The sequence below is a fragment of the Macrosteles quadrilineatus genome, unplaced genomic scaffold, assembly GCF_028750875.1.
Source record: "Macrosteles quadrilineatus isolate MER2022 unplaced genomic scaffold, UCM_ALF_1.0 Scaffold_1__1_contigs__length_201487025, whole genome shotgun sequence".
Taxonomy (NCBI): domain Eukaryota; kingdom Metazoa; phylum Arthropoda; class Insecta; order Hemiptera; family Cicadellidae; genus Macrosteles; species Macrosteles quadrilineatus.
Genome location: NW_026542594.1, coordinates 5,673,074 through 5,696,932, shown reverse-complemented (window position 1 = coordinate 5,696,932; position 23,859 = coordinate 5,673,074). Strand labels below are relative to the sequence as shown.

Sequence of the window (23,859 nt, the reverse complement as noted above, 5' to 3'; positions counted from 1 at the left end):
ATGCTTAGTACAAATACATCACAATAAAACCTATAGGAAACAAAAAACGTTAAAACCTGAACAACCAATAATTAGACAAAGATACAGAATATGTAATGACATGATTTGTGACCAAGTAGGCTTGCATAACGGAAAAACCTAATACAAACAACAGCTCTTGTGGTTTTCTCAAATGAAAGATAAAATATCCATAAAAATATTTTAACTTGTAAAATAAGACTGTAGATTAGTTACAAGCTTAATATGAAACCATAATCAGTTTTATGGTAGTTTATGGTAGTCAGAGTATCCAATGGCCAGCGGCAAATTTAATGTTCACACAAATACTGACAGAGTTAGAGGTGAAATTTAACAGCCATTATAAAATTATTACTTTCATGATAAAATAGGTTTGGGATCTCATTATAATTAAATAATGGAAATCTTAAAGAAGAACAGTGTAAAAACTCAACAGTTCTTGGAAGGACTTGACCTTGAGTACAACAATTGCTGTTGTTATAAAATATTAATAGATTTGGGATAACCCTTGTAATAAATTATAAAAATCTTAATCAAACATCTGATGATAGGCCTACACCTTTTATGTGCTCTGACCGACTATGATAGTAAATTTAAAGTAATTTTAATTTATTGTTATTGGCTGGAACGGTCTATTGGTGGTTATTATACCGACCGACATTTTCAGAGCACCTTCGATGCACCGCAGACCTCTAGTGGTAACCAATACCAGTGGGTCTACACTGTGACTTCATATAAGTAGGCTATGTTTCTGTGACCAAATTTGGTGTAAGGTTGACTCTCACGGTGATCATAAAATTATTTTTTTGCATTATTTGATCCATCTCATGTCTAAAGAAGTATTACTGCTCTTGCTTGATGATGTGAACAGTTAAAAAAGGTAATAACAATAAGTCTTGGGATTTATTCAAATAAATTAGGCCTACTACTGTGTATACACGATAGTCTGTATGAGAGGACCTGTCTCCTGATCCTGAGGTGTATCTGAGGACTGGCCAATTCTTGAGGCCTGGACCAGTCCCAGACAGAAAAAGGGTCAGGAGACAGATTCCATCATAAAGACCACATTAGTGGGAATTGAATTTAATTTGGTAATTAAATTTGAATGTAAATAAAACAAATAAATAGTTTTAAAAATACACACAATCAAATTTGACATTTGCAATTTTAGAACTTGATTGCCACTTAATAAATTCTTATAAACTGAAGTAGCTAACTGTAGTGTTCAGTCTATGTTTCAAAGGTATATGTAATATTTCAGGTGCTTGAAATGAAAGGCAGCAAAGCCAAAGAGGGTTGGGGAGATGATGCTTGGAACTCTACCCCAGCTGCGTGGAACTCTGAGGAGGAGACCTATTCAGCCCAGACCGGTACGTAAATCATCAATAGCTATATAATTTAAGATAGTGCTCGATTTGTAAAATGAAGTGCCAGAACTGTAACCTATTTAATATGATAAGTAGCCTAATTAATTGTATTTATGTACCTATTTTTGCCAGTATTTTTATCCATCCCAAAAAGAGGTACCGGAATGCCGTTCCACCGCAAAACGAGCTCTGATTGAAGATATTCCTGCCAACTATCTTATTAATATCATGTCAAAAGGTTTACTTTGTATAATTGCATAAGGCTAAAATTATATCTATATTTTTGTTCTTGATATGCAACATTTTTATTGGAATTTAAATGTTCAAAATTGCATTTAACATACTTTTTATAGTCTAAAAGATAATTTTAGAATAGCATTTGATATTCAGCTGGTTTATCAGGAAGAGTCCAGCAAATTGTAGTGCGCTAAATGTTCTTAAAAAAAACATTGATTTTGCCTTAATGTGGGAGTTAGGACTTAATATATTTTATGGATTCAAACTTTATTGAAATGTGTTTAAGTTCAGATTATTTTATTAATATTGACTCTCATACTTTTATTAATAACATTTGCTGACAATTAGAATTTTAACTTTTAGATGTTAGCAACATCTTTAAAATTCTTTAGAAAACAGTTATAAAATTAACTGTTATAGTTATGTACATATTTCTTGTGTGCACTCCAATTTAAGTTTATTCACTAATGCCTTGCAATGTTCTACACATTTTCAGAAGGGTACAAGAGGTATCGAGCGTTGTATGAATTTGTTGCTCGCAATGGTGACGAGTTGTCTTTCCAGCCTGGAGATATCATCATGGTACGTATAAATACCAACAATAAATATACCACACTTGCCTTTATTTACATGACAAAATGTATTAAATAATATAGTACATATTATAGAGCAGTGGTTGCTTTCTAGAATTTGAGGTAGGTAACTATAGTTCGGCCGCTTAGAAAGCGACCTCCTCCGACATTGGTTTAGCATTAGCGCGCAGGTCGTTTTCTAAGCGGCCGAACTAAAGAACTGAATTCATTGGAAGCTCTACTTTGGAACCATTTTACACATTACTTAAGACTAGGTCTATTGAGGTATGACATCTAAGACACACTCAACTAAAAGCCATTTGTGATTGTTGCGATTTGAACCCGAAACCTCAGAGACTGAAGCACCAGCTTGCTAAGCCCGCTCGCTCCCCACCATCTCTCTAACTATTTCTGATCCATAGACCATTGCATAGAAGAAAAAAAAACAGTTTGATATGTGTAATAGAAGTATTAGTTTGCTTCTTTTCTTGAAATTAGTTTATAAAGGTTCTGGATTATTATGTACAAGGATAGGGATCAGCTAGCTTACCTGGTAGACAGAGTCCAGATCAGCCTTGGTAACACACATAAAACACAAAACAGTAAAACTTAATATTTAGTCCCAGTTAGGGACTTTATCAGAAGGGAGAAGAAAGAAGAGTCCGAAAAAAGAGAAAATCAAGCCCGATCAAAAATACTATACTGCAAAAAGTGGTCCTATTTGTTACAAAACAGTAGTACACTTAGCAACCTCTGGTTGGTGATGATTGCCTCTTTTTTACCTTAGACACAGTATATTTAATTCTTCAGGCTTGCAAACAATAAAATCCTTTACTGAAAAAAGGAGAAAAAACTAGTACAGACAAATCCTTATATAACAAAAATGAAATTTTCATGAAATTTTTGATGAAATTTGCTTTTAGAGTAGTAATTTATTGCACATTTTTCTAGTATCTCTGCTTTTTATGTAAAGGTACCTATCACCCAGAACGCAGAGCCTGGTTGGCTGGCCGGAGAGGTCAGAGGTCATTCAGGTTGGTTCCCCGAGGCGTATGTAGAATGCATAGACACTGACACTGGGGTCTCGCCTTATCCCGAGGCTGACACAATACAGAAGACTCAACTGGAGTGAGTATCTGGGGTCATGCACTGCTGGATAGAGTGTTATCGATTAGAAAATCAGTAGGATTTGTTTATGCAAGTCATCTATGATTATTTCTGCTGACTCGAAGTATATGTTTTGTTTTGTGTCTTATACACTACCACAGACTTTGTTTTTGTTAATTAAAACTGTGCTCCTTGAGAACCTACAACTAAGGCTGTTAGTGTATATATACTGCAACACTTCATATTCTACCATTGCTTCAAAGCATGAGCTGTTTTAATTTTTTATCCCTCAGATAGGAACATAACTCAATAACACTGCCAACTTTTTATATGTAGACTTTCAGTATAATATATCTGGCTTTCTAGAGGGTTTCAAGAACAGTAGATATTGGTTCTATTGATTGAACACATGGTTAGTGATTGTAATTCATTTTTATATTCCGAGGATTGTGTGAAATTACAACAATCCTTAACATGTAAATCAGCATGAAGTAAAATTTGCTGCATATGTTTGGTGGTCATTATAACTAGTGACGAGAAAACATATCGTGTGGACCTTCTCAAAAGCTCCATTGAGTAAAGATTATTAAAAAAATTTAGAGGCGGTTCACGAGTCACGGGTTATCCTTAGTTCGAACGCAAAATCCAGTTATAGCCGGTTTTTTGCGCCGCGGCTTAGAAATCGGCTTCACGAGTACCAGGTTACCCGCGCTCGGGCGCAGACAGATGAACTTCACCCAATTATGACAGGGATAAACCCGAGCGCAAAAAGTCGGCTTCACGGGTTCAATTAGAGAAAACCCCGGGCCAAATGTCGGGTTCACGAGTCATGGTCTAGCGCAAACTGGATAATCTCGGGCGTAAATAACAATGGTTTTAGACTTCAACTTAACCCTGCTAGGGGGCAGGGTTAAGGTGACATCATGTCGGGATTATCTCATTTGCTCGTTTATTGTTTTTTTGTTAGCAAAAATAATGTTATATTCGGATTCGCCATTAAATTCCGAACAATTTCATTACCCTCAACATGATATTTATTTTTTCAATTTTTTTACTAACTGATTGTCGAAAACATACGAAACATTGTAAAAAGTTGCTGTTTTTAATTTTAATTAATTACTAAATAAAAATATAATTAATAGCTTAACATAGGCCTATTTATATAAATTTAAATTGAAAATGAATTTTATAACGTTACTGTTTTATTTTTTTATCACTTTTGAACACTTTTAATTCAGCCGAATAGGCCTAATTAAAAAATAAAAATGGTTCCGACAAATACTGTTAGGTTTGTCTAAGAATTTTTATTGTATAATTAATATAGGTCAATTTATTTAAGTTTCCCAATTTAATTTTGTATATTTTAAATTATATGTTTATATAATTATGTTTATGATTTAACAGTTGAAAGACATTTCATCTGATAATTTCTTGATATTTGCCATATCGGGTTTTACAATAAATTGCTTCAATTTACTGAGATAAAAGGTAAATTCTATAGTTAAATATACAAAACGTTGTATTACAACAATAAACAAAATTTTAACCTGTTTTCTTACACCTAAGATTTCTCATGTTTAAAGTCTGAGTAAACCCAGTGAAATAAGGTGTAGCTACATTTTATATTTTGTTGTGGTGTTTCCGGATCAACTGATTGACAAATAAATAAAAGGTTAAAATACCTGATTGTCGCCTTTGTGGTCCAAAGTATTGTCCTAGTGGATTATGTACACTTCGGCGCGAGCGTCATCGTTGGATCCGTATAGGACAATACTTTGGACCACAAGGCAACAATCAGGTATTTTAACCTTTTATTTATTTGTAGCTACATGCTGAGGTATTGAAAAGAGTGCGAAATACTAACTAGGGTGTCTAGTGCCATCTGATTTAGGAATTGCACTCCTCTACACAGTTGTACTGTAATGAAATATTCTAATATCACTTATCCTATTACTAATGTTCAATATTTATTTGTTTCTCAATAAAATAAATATATCTACGCCACATATATTGCAATCACTTTCAAACAAAAACATTTACGTTTTATATTATTATTTTTTACATATGAGGGCATCCCAACTCCTGTAATATAATATCCAGTTGTTCCTCCAAATTTTTTTTCAAAATTATAACTGGTGAAGGTACATCTTAAATTGAAGTAAGAATTAGAAAAAAAATCAAATTATGTGTTTTGATCGAGTAAAACTGTATGTAAATATTTGCCGATGCTTTATGTGAAAGCTTGCGGTACATGCCTTCCATTTAAGACCTAAATCATGAAAATCGGTCGGGTAGAAGAGCCAAACAAACTCGGAAAAGAAAAACAAAATTTGTTTGATGTATAAGATAATTGTATTTTCCCGATACATGTCAGTAAAAGTGTAGCCTATTATTCATTTCATTATTCAATGATTAATCCAGTAACTTAAAACTTTATTATAAAATGAATTTAAGTGCAAGTTCACAACCTTTTTATGCAATATCAGTAAACACTCTGTATACTGTAATTATAATAATTTATCACGTCATCCTATTGTTATGGGACTCGTCGACCGCGAGCAGCGGCTCGGTAGGTAGCCCACGAGGCTGTTGCCAACCTTATAACGAAAGTTCCCCGTTAAATCCCTGCTGTTGAGCGACGGTCAGCGTTGGTCTCGGCTAAGCTTGATCTCGGCTAACGCTCTATGTCGTGAACCCATTTTTTGGCCGTCGGTTAAAATTGGCCGAGAACAACGATAACCGCGGGCCACGGAACCCCATACTCGTGAACCGCCTCTTAGTAGTCTACATAGGCCTACCTTAAACTCAACAATTCAAGTTTATTTTTAAGAAAAGAATGCTCCCATCGAGCAAGTTATGAAGGGTATCTAAGCAATTTAGAGCTATTAAGTACACATCTCAGTTGCTTAGGTTTACTTTCAAAATCATAGTCCTCAATTCTATTCGGAGGTTCTTTTCCCAGAGAGATAGCAGAAGTGCCTGAGAATGTGTCTGACAATGGGTCAGCCGTGGTGGAAGTGTCAGAAGCCCCTGCAGTGCCCCTGATGCCCAGCTTGATGTTGGGTATGGGCACTCCTGTGGACCTCACAGTGGTGGCTTTGTATCCCTTCACCCCCTCAGCTCCGGACCAGCTACTCTTCGGCAAGGGGGACATCATCAGGGTCACTGAGAACCAGGTAAGCTTGCTTTTGTAAATGATTGAATGTGAACAATACATTAAGTAGTTTTAGATCCATGTTCCTTGTATATTAAATCATAGGAGATATTATAAATATATGGCTTGGCAACTGAGTTGTTACAATGCTTGTCATTAAGATGATTATTCATACTTGCAGGACATGTGGTGGTATGGAGAAAACAATGGCCAGGAAGGCTGGTTCCCTAGGACTTATGTCAAGCTGTCAACAGATAATGTCAACATTAACAATGCTGTAGACATGGGGGCACTTCCACCTGACCAGCAAGGTAGGCCAATAATGATCTTTGTGTATTTTAATGATGTGCATATGAAACAAGGTGATGTCGAAAAAACTAGGAAGCCAGAATGCCAACCACGTCCAATAAGTTTGCTATTCAACATTTTATATTTTAGGTTACAATTACCTATTTGGATGAACAAACTTGGCCAAAACATGAGTAAAACTAGACATTAATATGTAGCCAATACCTCTACCAAAAGTAGAACACTGTGTGTTAAAAAATAACAGTATGGCTAATGTATGAAATTGTACTAAACTAATCTTTTGTGGACACCCTGTATTTTATAGTCTGTAACAATTTCTAAAACCATAAAAGTGTCTTGTTGATGAAAAACATCTGATTCTTTAGTAAGAACTTCTTTTGTTAATAATTAGTAACATCAATTAACATTGATAATGAGTTAAAACTTAATTATTTTTTAATTGTTTTAAGGTTAGCATAAGTCTATAAGTTAAATGTCTGGGCATTCGTTATAATGACCTCCTTTGAATTTTTTACTACAAGATACCTTGATTTGATACTTGAAAAGGATACTACAAGGGATATATGAATTGTCACGTTTCTTCCTAACTTACTACAATTTGTTTTACAGAATACTATGTTGCTCTCTACCCGTACGCATCAACTGAGCCTGGAGACCTCAAGTTTAACCAGGGAGAGGTCATATTAGTGGTCAAGAAGGAAGGGGAATGGTGGACTGGGGTCATTGCAGATAGAACAGGAATATTCCCATCCAACTATGTACAGAAAGCAGATACTCAGGTAATCAATCATTTATAACAAACCTTCATGTGATCATAGCACATAACATATTTTGTAGGCTACTCCTTGTCTTCTATCTAAGAGATATATTGCAGTAGAGTCGTGATTATCTAATCCCCATTTAGTGGACTCTGTGCTATTCGAACCTCCCAGAGGGCTATTGAGCAGACCTACCTTGCAATCTCATAGTATTTTTCTGTAGTAAGATAGTACACCATAGCAGGTACATCAAGAAACCTCTTTTTTCCGCTCCTATCTGTACTTGGAAGATACATTGGGCTTTTAAGATCCTACCTAATGAATAAGCTGGTGTTAGTCAGTAACAAAGCTACATAAGGTATCTCACTTTATTCAACTTTCATCCTTCACTCATATTTGGGTTCAAATATGCACCTAGGTAGCGTCCCCATCTCAACTGATAATGGCAGTTTTAAAAAAGGATGGCTAGGCTGTAGGTATTTGTACTTGGTTATGGTGACTTGGTGGCTCAGTCAGAAGCGCCACCAGTGAAGTCGTGGGTTCGGATCCTGGTACCTGCCACTAATTTTTATCAGTACTCTTCACTCTTGTACCTGCTCACCCCTTCCTTTGCTGGATACGTTCCACACACAGATCCCTAGTCTATGTGCATAGGTTAAACGAGGCTGCCGACATCTTTAAAAATAATACTTTAAAAATAATTTGATTTCAAAGTCGGGAATTTTCATTTTCATGATTTTGCCGCGATCGTCGTCTTGTGTTTACGTAACCGTGAAAGCCAATGATAATGATGTCTACACGGCCTCGGGAAATGTTCACGATTTTGCCGCGATAGTAGATGACGACGATGACGTTTCCGAAACCACGAGAGATGACGATGACGTTTCTGTGACAGCGGGAGACGATGACGTTACCGTGACCGCGGGAGACGATGATAACGTTTCCGTGACCACGAGAGACGACGATGACGTTTCTGTGACAGCGGGAGACGACAATGACGTTTCCGTGGCCGCGGGAGATGACGAAGACGTTTCCGTGACCGCCGGAGATGACGAAGACGTTTCCGTGACCGCGGGAGATGACGTTGATGTTTACACGGGCGAGGGAAATTTTCTCATGATTTTGCCACGATCGCGGAGGACGACGATGACGTTTCCGTGACCGTGGGAGTCAATGATGATGTCTACACGGCCCCAAGAAATTTTCATTATTTTGTTGCTATCGCGGACGACGGTGATGGCGTTTCCGTTAGGGGCGTGCGAATAGTGATTTTCAACCTCGAGCCGAGCCGAGCTTTTTCAAAAATTTTCGAGCTCGAGCTTTTTCGAGCCGAGCTTTTTCAAAAATTTTCGAGCTCGAGCTTTTTTGAGCCGAGCTTTTTCTAGCGTCACCTTATCTAAATTATTAAACTTTTTTTTTTTTTTAAATGTGCATGTTTAGTCAATTTTTAAATACACACAATGTTATTTTAATATGTTTAAAAACATTGAGAATTGTCAAGACATCAAATAGTAGATAATCACGATAAGAACTGAACTGAACTAAATTAAGATGCAAGAAATAAAAGGATAATTAATTGAAGGCCTGGCGAGACATGCAGTGCAGACTGAGACAATAAGATGTCTTTCATAACAGAACAGCAACGCGACCTTGACGACAAAACAACTAGCAAGTCAATTACATTATTATGTAGCCTATATTGTAACTACTATGAATATTTAATTCTATTTTGTATAAATAAATATAGGGATGGACGGGATTGAATTTTTAGTTCGGGACGGGACGGGACGGGATTTTTATTTCCTTCCCGATTTTCGGGACGGGACGGGACGGGATTTTTTTTGTGCATAAAAAGAAAGTACTGTATTGCAGTTACCAAAAAAGACATACAGTACGAAATCAATTTTTACCATTTGTGGCACTGATCTATAAAAACCAAAAAATGGGTAACAATTTACAGGTAACTTTAGAAACTTGTGACTCGCGGGTCACGGGGTGATCGTCTGTATGACTCACGGTCACGGCGCGATCGTCGTCATGACTCGCGGTCACGGCGCGATCGTCGGTATGACTCGCGGTCACGGCGCGATCGTCGGTATGACTCCGCGATCACGGGGTTATCGTCGGTATGACTCGCGGTCACGGCATGATCGTCGGTATGACTCGCGATCACGGCCAGATCGTCAGAATGACTCCGCGGTCACGGCGCGATCGTCGTCATGACTCGCGGTCACGGCGCGATCGTCGGTTTGACTCGCGGTCACGGCGCGATCGTCGGTATGACTCCGCGGTCACGGGATTATCGTCGGTATGACTCCGCGGTCACGGGATTATCGTCGGTATGACTCGTGGTCACGGCATGATCGTCGGTATGACTCGCGATCACGGCTCGATCGTCAGCATGACTCCACGGTCACGGCGCGATCGTCGGTAGGACTCCACGGTCACGTCGTGATCGTCCGTAGGACTCCGCGGTCACGGCGCGATCGTCGGTATGACTCGCGGTCACGGCGCGATCGTCGGTAGGACTCCGCGGTCACGGCGCGATCGTCTGTATGACTCGCGGTCACGGCGCGATCGTCGGTAGGACTCCACGGTCACGGCACGATCGTCGGTATGACTCCGTGGTAACGGCGCGATCGTCGGTAGGACTCCGCGGTCACAGGGCGATCGTCGGTATGACTCGCGGTCACGGCGTGATCGTCGGTATGACTCGTGGTCACGGCGCTATCGTCTGTATGACTCGCGGTCCTGGCGCGATCGTCGGTATGACTCCGCGGTCACGGGATTATCGTCGGTATGACTCGTGGTCACGGCATGATCGTCGGTATGACTCGCGATCACGGCTCGATCGTCAGCATGACTCCACGGTCACGGCGCGATCGTCGGTAGGACTCCACGGTCACGTCGTGATCGTCGGTAGGACTCCACGGTCACGTCGTGATCGTCCGTAGGACTCCGCGGTCACGGCGCGATCGTCGGTATGACTCGCGGTCACGGCGCGATCGTCGGTAGGACTCCGCGGTCACGGCGCGATCGTCTGTATGACTCGCGGTCACGGCGCGATCGTCGGTAGGACTCCACGGTCACGGCACGATCGTCGGTATGACTCCGCGGTAACGGCGCGATCGTCGGTAGGACTCCGCGGTCACAGGGCGATCGTCGGTATGACTCGCGGTCACGGCGTGATCGTCGGTATGACTCGTGGTCACGGCGCTATCGTCTGTATGACTCGCGGTCACGGCGTGATCGTCGGTATGACTCCGCGGTCACAGCCCGATCGTCGTTATGACTCCGCGGTCACGTCGTAATCGTCGAAATGACTTCGTCTCCTGCGTTCGCGGACCTATCGCTCGCAATAACGGCGTTATCGGCACTCGCGAAGCGGAAAAATCGCCGACGATCGGACCAAATCCCGTCCCGAAAAATTCCCGAGTCAAATGTAATCCCGTCCCGATAATCGGGAATATTTTTTTCCCGAAAAATTCCCGAAATTTCGGGACCCGTCCATCCCTAAATAAATACAAAATAAATTTAAAAACACGTGATTATTCTTGTTGTTTTCCATGCACAAAATATTTTAGTTTTATCAATTGTATTAATCAAAAAAGAACATAGTTGGTTTGGATCCAAAAAGGTGGAGAGACAAGTAAAAAGTAAACTTATATTTATTAAAAAAGATATAATCGACATATGGAGGAAATAGACCAAAACACTAAAATTAATAGAATAACACACAAAGTAAACAAGAAATGAAATAAAGAACACGATGAATTAACACTGTCACTCAATTTTGTTATCTAGAAGGGTCGGCGAACTAATCAATAAATAGCCAAAACCAGTTTCCTCCCCTTCACAGTCTCACCCTCCCCCCCTCCCACCCTAAACCGGGAGGCCCAACACTTTGTCCTTGAAACACCTACGTCCTTTGTACCCCTATGAAACAATAAACCCTTACACCCGCGTTGCTGTTTTGACAACAGGTTTATGAATGTGATCACTATTTTTCATTTTCAAGAATTAACTATCAATTATTATTATTTGCAAGTTACAAATAGGAAACTACATCACATAATGGTATTCAATGACCCATGTATTATTATCAAAAATTAATAATTCATTACTTATTTTGACAAGCATTCATTACAGCACGCACCACTTATTGATACATATAATCATCAAGGTAACTGTTACTTTATACAAAATAAAATAGGTAAAAAATTGTGTGGCCAGTCAAACTTTATAAACAAACATTTTATTCTATAAAATACAGATGGTAAATAGGGGTTGGTTTAAAGGAAATAAAATACAGATAATTAATTATTTTGATAAACATTAGAAAGGTTATGGGATTGATTGAACTAAAATAACTGCAGGGAAACTTATAAGTAGAAAAGACGTCAACCAATCTGTTTAATCAGTACATTGTTAGAGAGAGAGAGCAGAGAGAGAGAGAGAAAGAGAGATAGCAGATAGGGGCGTTTGATAAGGAATCTGAAAAAGTAAACAAACAAGGGAAACCAACACGACACTCGTTTACAGCCTTATTGTGTCACCCACTTCATTTGCACACGTGACCACTTTTTAGAATTCCTGAAATAGTTTATTGGTATAATCTCCCCTCCCACACAAGGCGCAGTGCTCAGTGCGCACTGTAGGTTGTCACGGCAACCGTGTGTCGTCATAGCGACAAGCCAATCACGCACTCGCACTGCGTTGTATATTATGATACGAATAGCTGTTAGAAGGACAACGCGATAGGTGGTCGTTTGTCTCTTTCCTATCTCCTCAAAATTACGATCGATAATCATTGCGTCTTGACTGAGCTGAGGTTCGTGCTTATCAAACCTCGAATGCATGAACAACGTAGAATTGTGATAACATTGTTTTCAATTATGACCCAAATTAAGTGTTTTGACTTTGTATTAAAAGCTCGGCTCGAACTTCGAGCTTTTTCAAAATGCCACGAGCCGAGCCGAATAATGAAAAGCTCGACCAAAAAGTTTGAAGATTCGAGTTCTCGCACACCCCTAGTTTCCGTGACCGCGGGAGACGACAATAACGTTTCCGTGACCGCGGGAGATGACGATGATGTTTCCGTGACCGTGGGAGACGACAATGATGTCTACACGGCCGAGGGAAATGTTCATGATATTGCCGTGATCGCGGACGACGACGATAACGTTTCCGTGCCCGCGGGAGATGACGGTGATGTCTAAACAGCCGCGGGAAATGTAAACAGCCGCGGGAAATGTTCATGATTTTGCCACGATCGCAGACGACGACGATGACGTTTCCGTGACCGCGGGAGACGACAATGACGTTTCCGTGACCGCGGGAGACGACAATGACGTTTTTGTGACCGCGGGAGACGACGATGATATCTGCTCGGCCGCAGGAAAATGTTAATGATTTTGTCACGATCGCGGACGACAACCATGACGTTTCCGTGACCGCGGGAGATGACAATGACGTTTCCCTGACCGCGGGAGATGACGATGACGTTTCTGTGACTGCGGGAGATGACAGTGATGTCTAAACAGCCGCGGGAAATGATCATGATTTTCCTGCGATCGCGGACGACGACGATGACGCGTCCGTGACCGCGGGAGATGACGATGACGTTTCCGTGACCGCGGGAGACGACGATGATGTCTTCACGGCCGCGGGAAATGTTCATGATATTGCCGTGATTGCGGACGTCGACGATAACGTTTCCGTGACCGCGGGAGATGACGGTGATGTCTAAACAGCCGCGGGAAATGTTCATGACTTTGCCGTGAATGCGGACGACGACGTTCACGTTTCTGTAACCGCTGCAGTCAATGGTGATGTCTAAACGTACGGTACGCGGAAGATTTCATGATAAAAAAAAACCAAATTTGCTAGTTAGAATTTTTTATTGCTGCATTATTTCTTTACTTGAAAACACCACATTATCATAATGCTACTTTATGACAAAGACAGGGGTTGGTGTAGTATTATTTTTAAAATTTGGTTATGCTATAAAAATTGGTATCGGTATCAAGAATCGAGAATCGATACATATTGGTATCAACACCCACTAATTGTTGAAAAAACTAGTCTTGAAAAATCTGGAATTAGTCTTGAAAAGTCTGGAATTAGTCTTGAATTTTATAATGGAAATAAACTAGACACCCTGGTTATTGTTTGTGCTTGTCAACTTCTCATAAATCTCCCCTCCTGTCTTGGTCACAGTAGCTGTGTGGACAAGTCTCCTTCATCTTACACTTGTTGGTGTTTTTATTTTGTCCGTTATTAATTATAGTATTTTTTGTTTTGTTTTATCCAATTCAACGGACTAATCAAATTTACATTAGACATTTTCCTAAATACAAGCAATGGTTCTCAAATACAATCAATAACTTCTCAAATAAATATGGAAAATTTGTATTTTAAGCAATTTATTAATTTGCAGCCAGTTGTAGAGCCAGCCATAGAAGAACCAGTTGTTGCACCTCAAATACAGCCTTCCCAATTAGAAACCCTGGTAAGATAATCTTTACTAAGTATCTTTACAAAATTGTTATTTAACCAAACTGATATACTTTAACTGTAGGCTTAACTTACAAGTTATAAAACTGAAGACGTAAGATTTATAGAATAGTGGTCATTTACATTGTTATTCCTGTTGAATAACATGAAGGAGAAATTTTTGAGGTGGGTTAACATTTGAAAGTGTGACTATTTAGAATTTTTCTGGGAGTTTGGGCGCTAGACCAACAAACAAGCCAAATTTCAAGTATCTTGTTCATCTAGAAGTTGTCTAGAATGGCTGTACCCGAGTCAATCAGTAATTTCATAATATGTCTAATAACTTAATTAATACATCAGATATGGGCCTTTTTCTTGTAACTTTTTACAGCTGTTGAAGTTAATTTTTAAATCATAGAACCGGGGGTTTCCTTACAAAAAAACCATTATAATGGATGAACACGAAAAATAAACATGCTGTGCACCACTTTCCTACTTCCCATTATAAAACCGGCAAAAGCATTGGTTTTTGTAATCTCCAAGACAATCAGAAGTCAAAATTTGTTACGGTACCTTTCAGTGCATACTAAAACTAACCCCTAGCAAATGCTGGACCAGAGCTAGTTCTCTCAATCTCTAATTGCAAAGAATGAAAATTAAACAAACCAATACTGGCATTTTGCTTTCTAAGTAGGTTTGCTAAGTGTAAAATATTGGTGTTCTACTTTTTACCTATCAAAGTAATCTTAATCTATAAAACTTGACTCGATTTATCTTAAATAATGATTGAATTAATATTGAGGTTATATACTTATGTTATCTGTAACTCATGATCACACAAAGAATAGATAGTTGCTTTCATAACAAAATAATAAACTTGATTTTCTGAGTTTCTCTATTCTGACTAGGCCTATTTTGTTTTCAGCCTCAAGACAAAAGGGCTGTTACACCAGATTTTGCTGCATTATCTTCTCAGGTAAATCAACTATAATTACAGGATTACATGTGTAATATTGCAAAATGTAGTAAATTAACCATGACATTGACTGCTATATTGTAGAACAACCTCCCAATCACAGTAAAATTAAGTTTGGAAAACTAATTTTAGGCCTACTGAAATCAAATAACTTTTAGAACTTAATCCTAATAGACAGTAACACTTTCACAGACTTGTATAACACAGAAGCTTACACAGAATCAGAAGCTTATGTCTTTTCTGCAATAAATAAAGAACCTTTAAAATTCAACAAATAAGATTTTTGTCACAAATTAAAATTATTTTGGTTTATTTTTGTTTTGTGATTTTGTAGTTTATGAAACAAAGATAGAAATTGCTAATATTTCAAAGTGTTATATTTTAAGCTTAAACTAAACTAAAGAAGGAGAAATTACCTATAGGATAACAGTATTTTTGTAATATTTTGAAAAACTCACTTTTCTTAACACGTTCAGAGCTGACTACATCAATTGATGTAGTCGCGAAACGAGCGCTCCTATCGGCCTACACCAATTGATGTAGCTGTGCAATCCCCACGACATTAGTTCAGTATGAGCTCAGTCATTGCCGGGGAACGTTAAAATCGTTGCTAGCCTGTAGCTTAGAATGTGAGCTTTATTTCGGTGTAGGTTGGTACTAAAATTTCCCGTAAAATCCCGTCTGACAATACTTTTGTCCCGGTTTCGGGGATTTTCTCTCTTCAAGCCACATTACAAAGCCACTGACTACTGATCCAGGCAGAGCTGCTACCTTTGGGTGTTTTAGGGAACTACGTCCAATCTCGGGTTAACGTAGTACAATCACCGATGCTCTTTTCTTATTCGTTAGATTGAAATATTTGAATGCCAATTGCGTTCGCTCTTATGCTGCCGCGCTGGGACTTCGCCCGGGCCTCGCCGCCATTGGCGAGCGCCTGTTGGAATGCCTGCCGCACTGATATAAAAAGTGCCTAATTTTTTAAAGTCTGCTGGCCAAAATTTGCTGCTGCAGGAAGACCATCCTGAATTGATCAGACCAGGTCAATAATGATAACTGTTCCAAAGTCTTGGGCCAAAATCAGGTCGGGCAAAAATCAGGACTGGCCAACATTGGGTTGGTTTGAAAAGTGCTGTATTTTTTACACTAATTTTGTTACTTACTAAATTGGTCTATAAAATATTTTTCACTGACTCCCATGATCTACTTGATTCAATTCAGTTTCTACAGCATTATTCCTTAGACTATGACTCACTCAAAGTCAAAATCAATAACAGGGCTCTATGTTGTGATTTCAGTTGGAATCTACCAGCAGTGGTGGAGAGGATAGTGATTCCAAGGTAAAAATATAAAAAATAAGTTGTTAATACAGTAAGTTTACAATGAAAACTTGTTCCTATGTAAAGTATTTCATCATATTCATGATCAAGCAAAAACCACACATTAATCCAAATGTTAATAATATTGTAATGAAGTATTAACAAGTATATTTTCTAAAAACTGTTTGGTTGTAGTTTGATATTCATCAATATGCCTCTGTTATTTTGATCCCTAGGGAACCAAAGGCAAGAAACCAGAGATTGCGACTGTGATTGCTCCTTACCAAGCGACCAGCCCTGAACAGCTGAGTCTGCAGAGAGGTCAGCTGGTCTTGATAAGGAAGAAGACATCCACAGGCTGGTGGGAAGGAGAGTTACAGGTAGGCCTATGTTTACTGTCACTGTAAACCATGGGCTATAATGGAACAACAATTCTCTTTACCGCTAAATAACTTTTTCCTATCAAATAGGGTGCAAATATTAATTTTATTAATATAATACAAAATAGTGATAAAATTGTTTTAAACCCATATTTATATCTCTTGTCTGGTTTTGTTTATAGAAATCCTTCCTTAAATTAAATTCGTTCAAGCCCTAGAAACAACTGTGGAGCCAGATAATTTGTTGTATTGACTACAGACTACTTTACTTTCAATTATAGTGTTAAATTTTGGAATCAAGAACAGTTCTAATACAGAGTGGCCACAGACAGGAATCCCGGGAAGACAACATCATAAAAAAATGAATTACAATCATTTGTTCTATAATGAGGTGTCATATGATAGGTTTATTATAATTTGGAATTATGTGTAAACTTAATGTATTGAGAATCATGTGGGAATTTAAAAATTCTCCAAGAAAAAACTGATTGAAGTCTCTGGTTGTCACAATTGAGAACACCTTCTGCGGTAACTGCAAAGTCGTAAACATTTTTTGCGGTCATGGCAAAGACGAGAAAACCAACAAACAACACCCCAATTCAGCAATTAATTAAGGAGAAACAATAGATAACCAACAAGTAATAGCTACTACTTAACGATCAACAGTGACCATAATTTTTATTTTCAAGTTGTAAAAGAAGATGAAATAACCCAATCTATAACTTTTGTAAAAATTATTGACAGGATTGTTGCAAAACGACTATTGTGTCACCTTGAACAACACAGGCATCTCACCAGCCAACAACATGGTTTCCTTTCCCTTAAATGCTGCCTAACAACCACAGCCCAAAGAGCCATATCATATGAGCGCTATTGCCGCCGCATTCATGCCGCTCCAACCCGGTAGTAGAGTTCTAATGGAGCTAGTCATACGGACGCTAAAGCCGTCGGTGAGTCCGTGTTAGCCAGACTGTAAACGCTGAGCGCTGCCAACGCGGACGGTCGCGTTAGCGACTTATTAGTTAGAGGCCTAAATTAGTTTCATATATGCATCGGGACGTATCGATGCATGCTGAATCAAATAACAATTTGATGTTTCGAATGGAAATTTTGATGCATTTTCGATGCATCACACACCACTAGTTCTGTGGCTACCCTGCTTTTTTGTCCTGGTAACAATCAATGTAACTAGTTTTAAAGTTTTAATATTAATAAATAAAAAAGTTTGTTTTCTTCTAGTACTTTTTGCTAGTATTATTTAGGTTTTACATCCTCTTAACATCCTCTTAAGTCAATCATGCAAGTATGAAAGTGCAAATAATGTAATTACCAATTTTAATTGTAGGCAAAAGGCAAGAAAAGACAGGTGGGTTGGTTCCCTGCCTCCTATGTGAAGACGTTGGGTCCCAAGTCTGGGGGCTCACTCAGGTCGGGCAGAGTAACACCTTCCGCTGAGCCACCTTCCACAGGTAAAGACTTTGTAACCATAGTAAAAAAAACAATAAATTATCTATGATATCTTGTTGTATAAAAATAAATTCTAGTAGTATCCCGAGGTTGCATTCTTGATTCTTCATTAATTTAATGTCACCTGTTTAGTAGCTACATTATTATGACTAACGATAATGCAGTAGAACCTCAATTAACCGGGGACGGATCAACCAGGCGCCAGACTAACCGTGGTCAATAGATGCCTATAAAATTATGTTAGATAACCTCATCATATTTAAGAAAAGTACCAAGAAAATTTTATAAGTTGTATTTTCTTTAGTCTAATGTGTTGAAATGCATTGCATATTTAACTATTCCTGCCCATTATTTATATGCTGTAGGCTCCCACGTTATTGTTTTTGAAACATAATTGAACGTTGATCGTTGATTTCAAATGTTAAATTACTGAAACAAGGTTAATGACTTAACATATCATGACTGCGCAATAGCATAAGTATTGTATTTTGATGATGTAATATGTAATTTATCACATTAACTCTATGTGTTTTTAATGTACATTTATGACATATTGTGTTAACTGTGGTTTTCAGTTATCTGTGGCCTCCCTCCCCTCCATTACCCAGTGAGGTTCTACCGTATAACAATAAAGAGTTATTCATTTATGCATTTTTTAAATATAAATTTTGCTACCGATTCTAAGCTTTTATTGAAATGATTAAAGTAAGTAGTGTATGAAATATAAAATAAAGCGTAGTTAAACATTAAACTAACAAAGAGTAGTTAGCTAATTAATAAGTGTTTAAACATTTTTGTTTTTATTTAGATGCTTAAATGCATTATTGTTCACTATATCAAACAACCAAATTTATAATTTCAATTGTTATTACATTAAATGAACTGAATGCCAGATGTAAATAATTAGTAGGAAATTACCTTTGAGTGAATGAGTTTTGAGTTGGTCTAACCAATGTAGGACAGTAGTGCTCATTCTTAATTTTTTTTAAGGTTGCCATTTTGGTCCTGAAGGATAGACTGTTGACGTTTGGACTATTGTTTATTTTATGATGATTAACAATGTTTTCTAAAAACGGATTTCAAAAACAATGTTCATCAAGTTCAATAATGGATAGTTAAAAGACCAGAGGTTTGAACTGTTTCCAATTAAAATAAGTTGGTTGTCTAATGCATGTATTATTTATACACTCTAAACAGTATAATCATGAATATAGAGATACACACTTGGCGTTTTATAAACATTAATGTGCAATGATTGTTTTATGATGTCACAGAGAAGGTGATAGCTCTGTACCAGTACAAGGCTCAGAATGAAGATGAGCTCAGTTTTGAGAAGGATGATGTCATCACAATCATCTCTAAAGATGAGCCGGCCTGGTGGAGAGGGGAGTTGAATGGATCCATTGGTCTGTTCCCTAGCAACTACGTCGCTCCTCTCTGTAAGTAGCCTATTTTAGTGTTCTGCTGTAATAAGTTATGATATTTAAGTTATTATATTAATGATAAGTTATATTAATGATTTATGATAGTTAAGTTTGCCCAATCCGACATCATCGGTTATAAGTTTCCTACTCTGTAACCAAACAATAAATAATTCTCAACTCAATCCATCGAAGTTAGTAAGAGAACAGGTTATCCTCACAAAAAATGTAAATACTTAACAGCTAAATCATACAAATATAGATCAGACGGTACTTTCCTGTTAAAGGGAACATTCATTATTATCGATTATTTTTTCGATGTATCGATATTTTTGTTTTCCGATCCATTAAAAATTGACAACAACTAACTGATCTTGTTTAGGCTAAAATAGTCTATTATATGGATTAAGAAATGAAACTGTTCTAAGCTAACCTGACATAACCAACCATACTTGCTGTACCATTTAAAAATTCCGTTTGGGTTTGATAATAGAAAAGGCAAGTTAAACACGGAATTTTTCAATGTTACAGCAAGTTTGGTTAGTTATGTTAGGTTATTTTTTTTTATCAGTTTAATTTCATTATTGTTTGTTGATACTGAACAATATTTATTGTAGTTGTCAGTTGATATGTTTCAATTTGTTAATATCGATATATCGAGAAAAAAATCATCGATAATAATGAATGTTCCGTTTAACAGGAAAGTACCGATCAGACATAGTAGGTTTAACCCTTAGAGTGCCAGGCGAGAAATAAAAGTAACGCTCAAAAAATGCCGATGATTTTTCCCGAAGGTCGCGCTAAAAATGCCGAGCGCGATCTGGCGATTTTTAGGTTAAAATTTCGTAAAAATCGAATTTTCGATATTTCGACCAACGAAAATCGATGTATCGCATCTAGTAACTTTCGACTCAATGTTAATATATGGGTTAAAAGAATCCGAGTATCCATTCGGTTGTTATGACAACTGTTCGATCATTACGAAACGTCCGGTCAGCCGGACTTTGGCACTTTTGGCTCGTTCTAAAAACGTCCAGTCGGCCGGACGTCGGCACTTTTGGCTCGTTTTAAAAACGTCCGGTTCCCCGGACGTTGGCACTCAAAGGGTTAAATGCAATTGTATAATTAATGTAACAACTCCAAAAAATGCAAAATTCTGTACTAACACTTGAATGGCTTTGTGTAGCTTTTCTAACTTGCATCTGCTCAGATGGATACTCTATACTTTCAGCAGACTAGGGAAGAGCACGTGAACAAAATTTAATCTCACCATTCAAGTGTCTGTATAAATAGTATTTTCATCAATAGTACAAAAAAACTACAAAAAAAAACCTTAATTTCAAACTACTTGAAATTAAAATTTGCATCCAAACTAGGTAACATTTAACTTTGTATTATCCAAGAAACCGCAGAGTGGAGTGATAAAGAGTTACATCGGCTGGAAACTTTGTATGATATATTTGAATTTGAATTCTTCACCTTAATCACATTATCACTGTGCAAGTCTAAATATCGGTGAAGTTTCTGTTTCTAGAAATTGAAAAAAATTTAATGGTTTTGTTGACAACGAATACAGGATTCATGTATCATCAAAATATTTTCTAATACAAATGTCCGTATTTTACACAATGAAGCTGTCCTCGTCTTTTTTTTATGTTTAAGGATAATATTATTACGTTGTATCAGTACCATTGTCTGTAAGGTCTGTAAGTTAACTCGTGACACCACGCCAACTGATTGAATCCGTGATAAAGAACGAATGTGATAAAGACTTCAACTGTTATTCAAGAAGGAAATTCTCCAACACCTGTATCATCAACATACAAGATTTTCAAAAGATAACCATATGTTAAGAAATGTTTACATTAACCTAATATTGGTAAAAATAAAATCATTACGATGTAAATATAGTTAATAAAAACAAGGGGTGTTTGATTGTTTCAGAGATTTGAGGGGCCCCCCTGCCAACGCAAGCCTCTACGCTTAGAACCGTGCAATCTCACTAGAACCCTCCCTCTTGTTTGCGTTTTCTTTATTATTCAACCATAAATGAACATGATCAAGTATTCATAGTTAAAAACTACCATACAAACAAATAGCAAGATTGTGTTCTTAAGGTAATGCTCGCTAGTCACGATAGAACCCTCCATGACTTAAGCATTTTTGTGGAGCAGTAGGACAATTCATGTAGTTTTGGAGGACGAAATATAAAATATAGCAATTTATTGTAATTATTTATGAAGTGATGTTTTAGTTTAAATACGTTATAGACAGCCTGAAAATACTGCTAATTAAACGAGATGATGTCAATGTTTTTATATACTCATGTGGGAAGTATTCCTTGGAGGTGGACATTCAATTCTGATGGATTTTGATTTTAACAGCATTATAAAGTCATTAGTTTAACTTAATTTCTTTCACCTTCTGAAAGATATTTTTTTCAGTTGCAGCTATTTTAATATACATTTTGTAAGAATTTTACACTTTTTTTACCTTCATTGTTACACAAATGCAGAGTTTTAAGATAACTCCAGTTTTTTTTTTTTTTTTTTTTTTTTAAATAGGGGTCTATCACCTTAAAATAGGGTCGATTTCCTTTTAATGAACTCTCTGTTAAAGTGGTTAGAGTTTTTAACTGTTATCAGTGTTAATGAGGTGTGCTTGGGCCCCACCAGGAATGCATGACAACTAGGTGTCACTATAGTCAAGGCATGTTGGTAGTGGGGCTGGCCCCTTGATGTGCTGCGTAAGTGTCATTTTGTTTTGTCTTTGCATGAAATCCTAAATTTTTTTATATAATTGAATGGAATTCAATGTTTTTATTCTAGTCTGAAACATCTTTTAAAATAGTTTTTGAATATATCAATTTGTAAAGTTTTTTCTTTTTTGTTTTCTTTTTTAATTTGATTATGATTTAATGTATTTTTCTAGTTATTTTTAACCTAATGCCTATTTTTGTAGATTATTTTTAAAAGCAAATGTTTAATCAAATAAAACCTTATAACAATATCCAATACACTTAGGAAATATATATTTTTTGCTATATTGTTAATTCAGTTTAAAATTCCTATTTTAACTGAATAAATTAATCATAAAACCTCAACCTAAAATTTCATTTTAATTGTTAACCCCAAAAGAAATCTGATGGGAATTGCTGAGGAAATTGAGCCTGCACTATTATACTATAGCTGAAGTTAAACATTAGGCGGTAGGTAGTACATATATTGCCATTACTAGTTATAAACTTATCTCAATGAATGAATTTATTATTTTAAAGTTTTAAAGCATATCAAACACCTTTTGTTTGTTTTTATCACAGTTATTGATGTAGAATTATAATCTCTGTTATAAGCTTGTTGATTTAAAGTTTGTTAATGAATTGTTACATTTAATTAGCATCGAATGTTATGTTAAGGTAAATGTAGAAGATTATCTCAAGATGCTGCATATTTGTACTGCTAGGTATAGGCTACTACTCAAAACTTGTGAAAATGTTGATAAATTGTTAGTAAAATAGACAAATGTGTTTAAGACTTGTATGTTGTTGTTGTCATGTGATATTGTGAAGCAAATGTTTACTTTATTGTTGATGTATGATGATTTTCCTGCATGTATGATCGTTTGGTTTTGTTTAATAATTATTTCTCATTATCTTGGGGGTTCCATTTTAATTTATCTAAAAGTGTTTCACTTTACCTTTTACCTTACTTAGTAAGACTGAGAGTAAAACATTCTAAAATATAGTTTACTTACTGTTGACCCATTCTTTGGATGCAAATACTGATTGTTAGAATATAAGATCAGCCGGTCAGGTACATTTTTGTATTGTTAACACTAAAAAAGTCCACCTGGAATTTTAAAGGTAATAGTGCAATAAAATCAAATTTAAAGTGTTATTTTATGGATCATTTTTGCATTCTTATTAAATTCTTTCAATATGGTGTTTTGAATAATCATACAACTAGTCAGTTCCAGTTGTTTTAAAATTTGTTTATAACTTTATAAATTGATTGTTTACCTATGTAATGTTCTATCAATGGAATGGAATTTATGATCCAAGTAGGATATAATGTACAATACAGCATCTCTGATGTGTGTTTAAGTTTAAACTAGTTTTGATATTTTAGGAGTTTTGATTGCTTTAATTGTTACATTAGTTTAAATTGTAGTAAATTATTATTGTGGGATTTATTTATATGACTGTTTTGTCCACTATTGTTCTTTTTAAATATAGTTTTATTAATATTAATCATCGTGATTTCATATAATTTTATATTTAGGC

At 36.8% G+C, this 23,859-nt stretch overlaps 1 protein-coding gene across 6 annotated transcripts in view; it reads left to right on the top strand.

Moving 5' to 3' along the window:
- The window catches only part of LOC128987275 (intersectin-1), a 117,861-nt gene that overhangs the window by 52,927 nt on the left and 41,075 nt on the right, over positions 1 to 23,859 (top strand). For all 6 annotated transcript variants that reach the window (XM_054408047.1, XM_054408070.1, XM_054408075.1 and 3 more), the window contains 12 exons: positions 1,280 to 1,388; positions 2,119 to 2,204; positions 3,168 to 3,322; positions 6,264 to 6,477; positions 6,637 to 6,766; positions 7,374 to 7,543; positions 13,962 to 14,033; positions 14,943 to 14,993; positions 16,289 to 16,330; positions 16,546 to 16,689; positions 18,035 to 18,158; positions 19,431 to 19,595. In XM_054408047.1, coding sequence (XP_054264022.1) covers positions 1,280 to 1,388; positions 2,119 to 2,204; positions 3,168 to 3,322; positions 6,264 to 6,477; positions 6,637 to 6,766; positions 7,374 to 7,543; positions 13,962 to 14,033; positions 14,943 to 14,993; positions 16,289 to 16,330; positions 16,546 to 16,689; positions 18,035 to 18,158; positions 19,431 to 19,595 — 1,462 coding nt within the window. The remainder of the gene's footprint in view (positions 1 to 1,279; positions 1,389 to 2,118; positions 2,205 to 3,167; positions 3,323 to 6,263; positions 6,478 to 6,636; positions 6,767 to 7,373; positions 7,544 to 13,961; positions 14,034 to 14,942; positions 14,994 to 16,288; positions 16,331 to 16,545; positions 16,690 to 18,034; positions 18,159 to 19,430; positions 19,596 to 23,859) is intronic.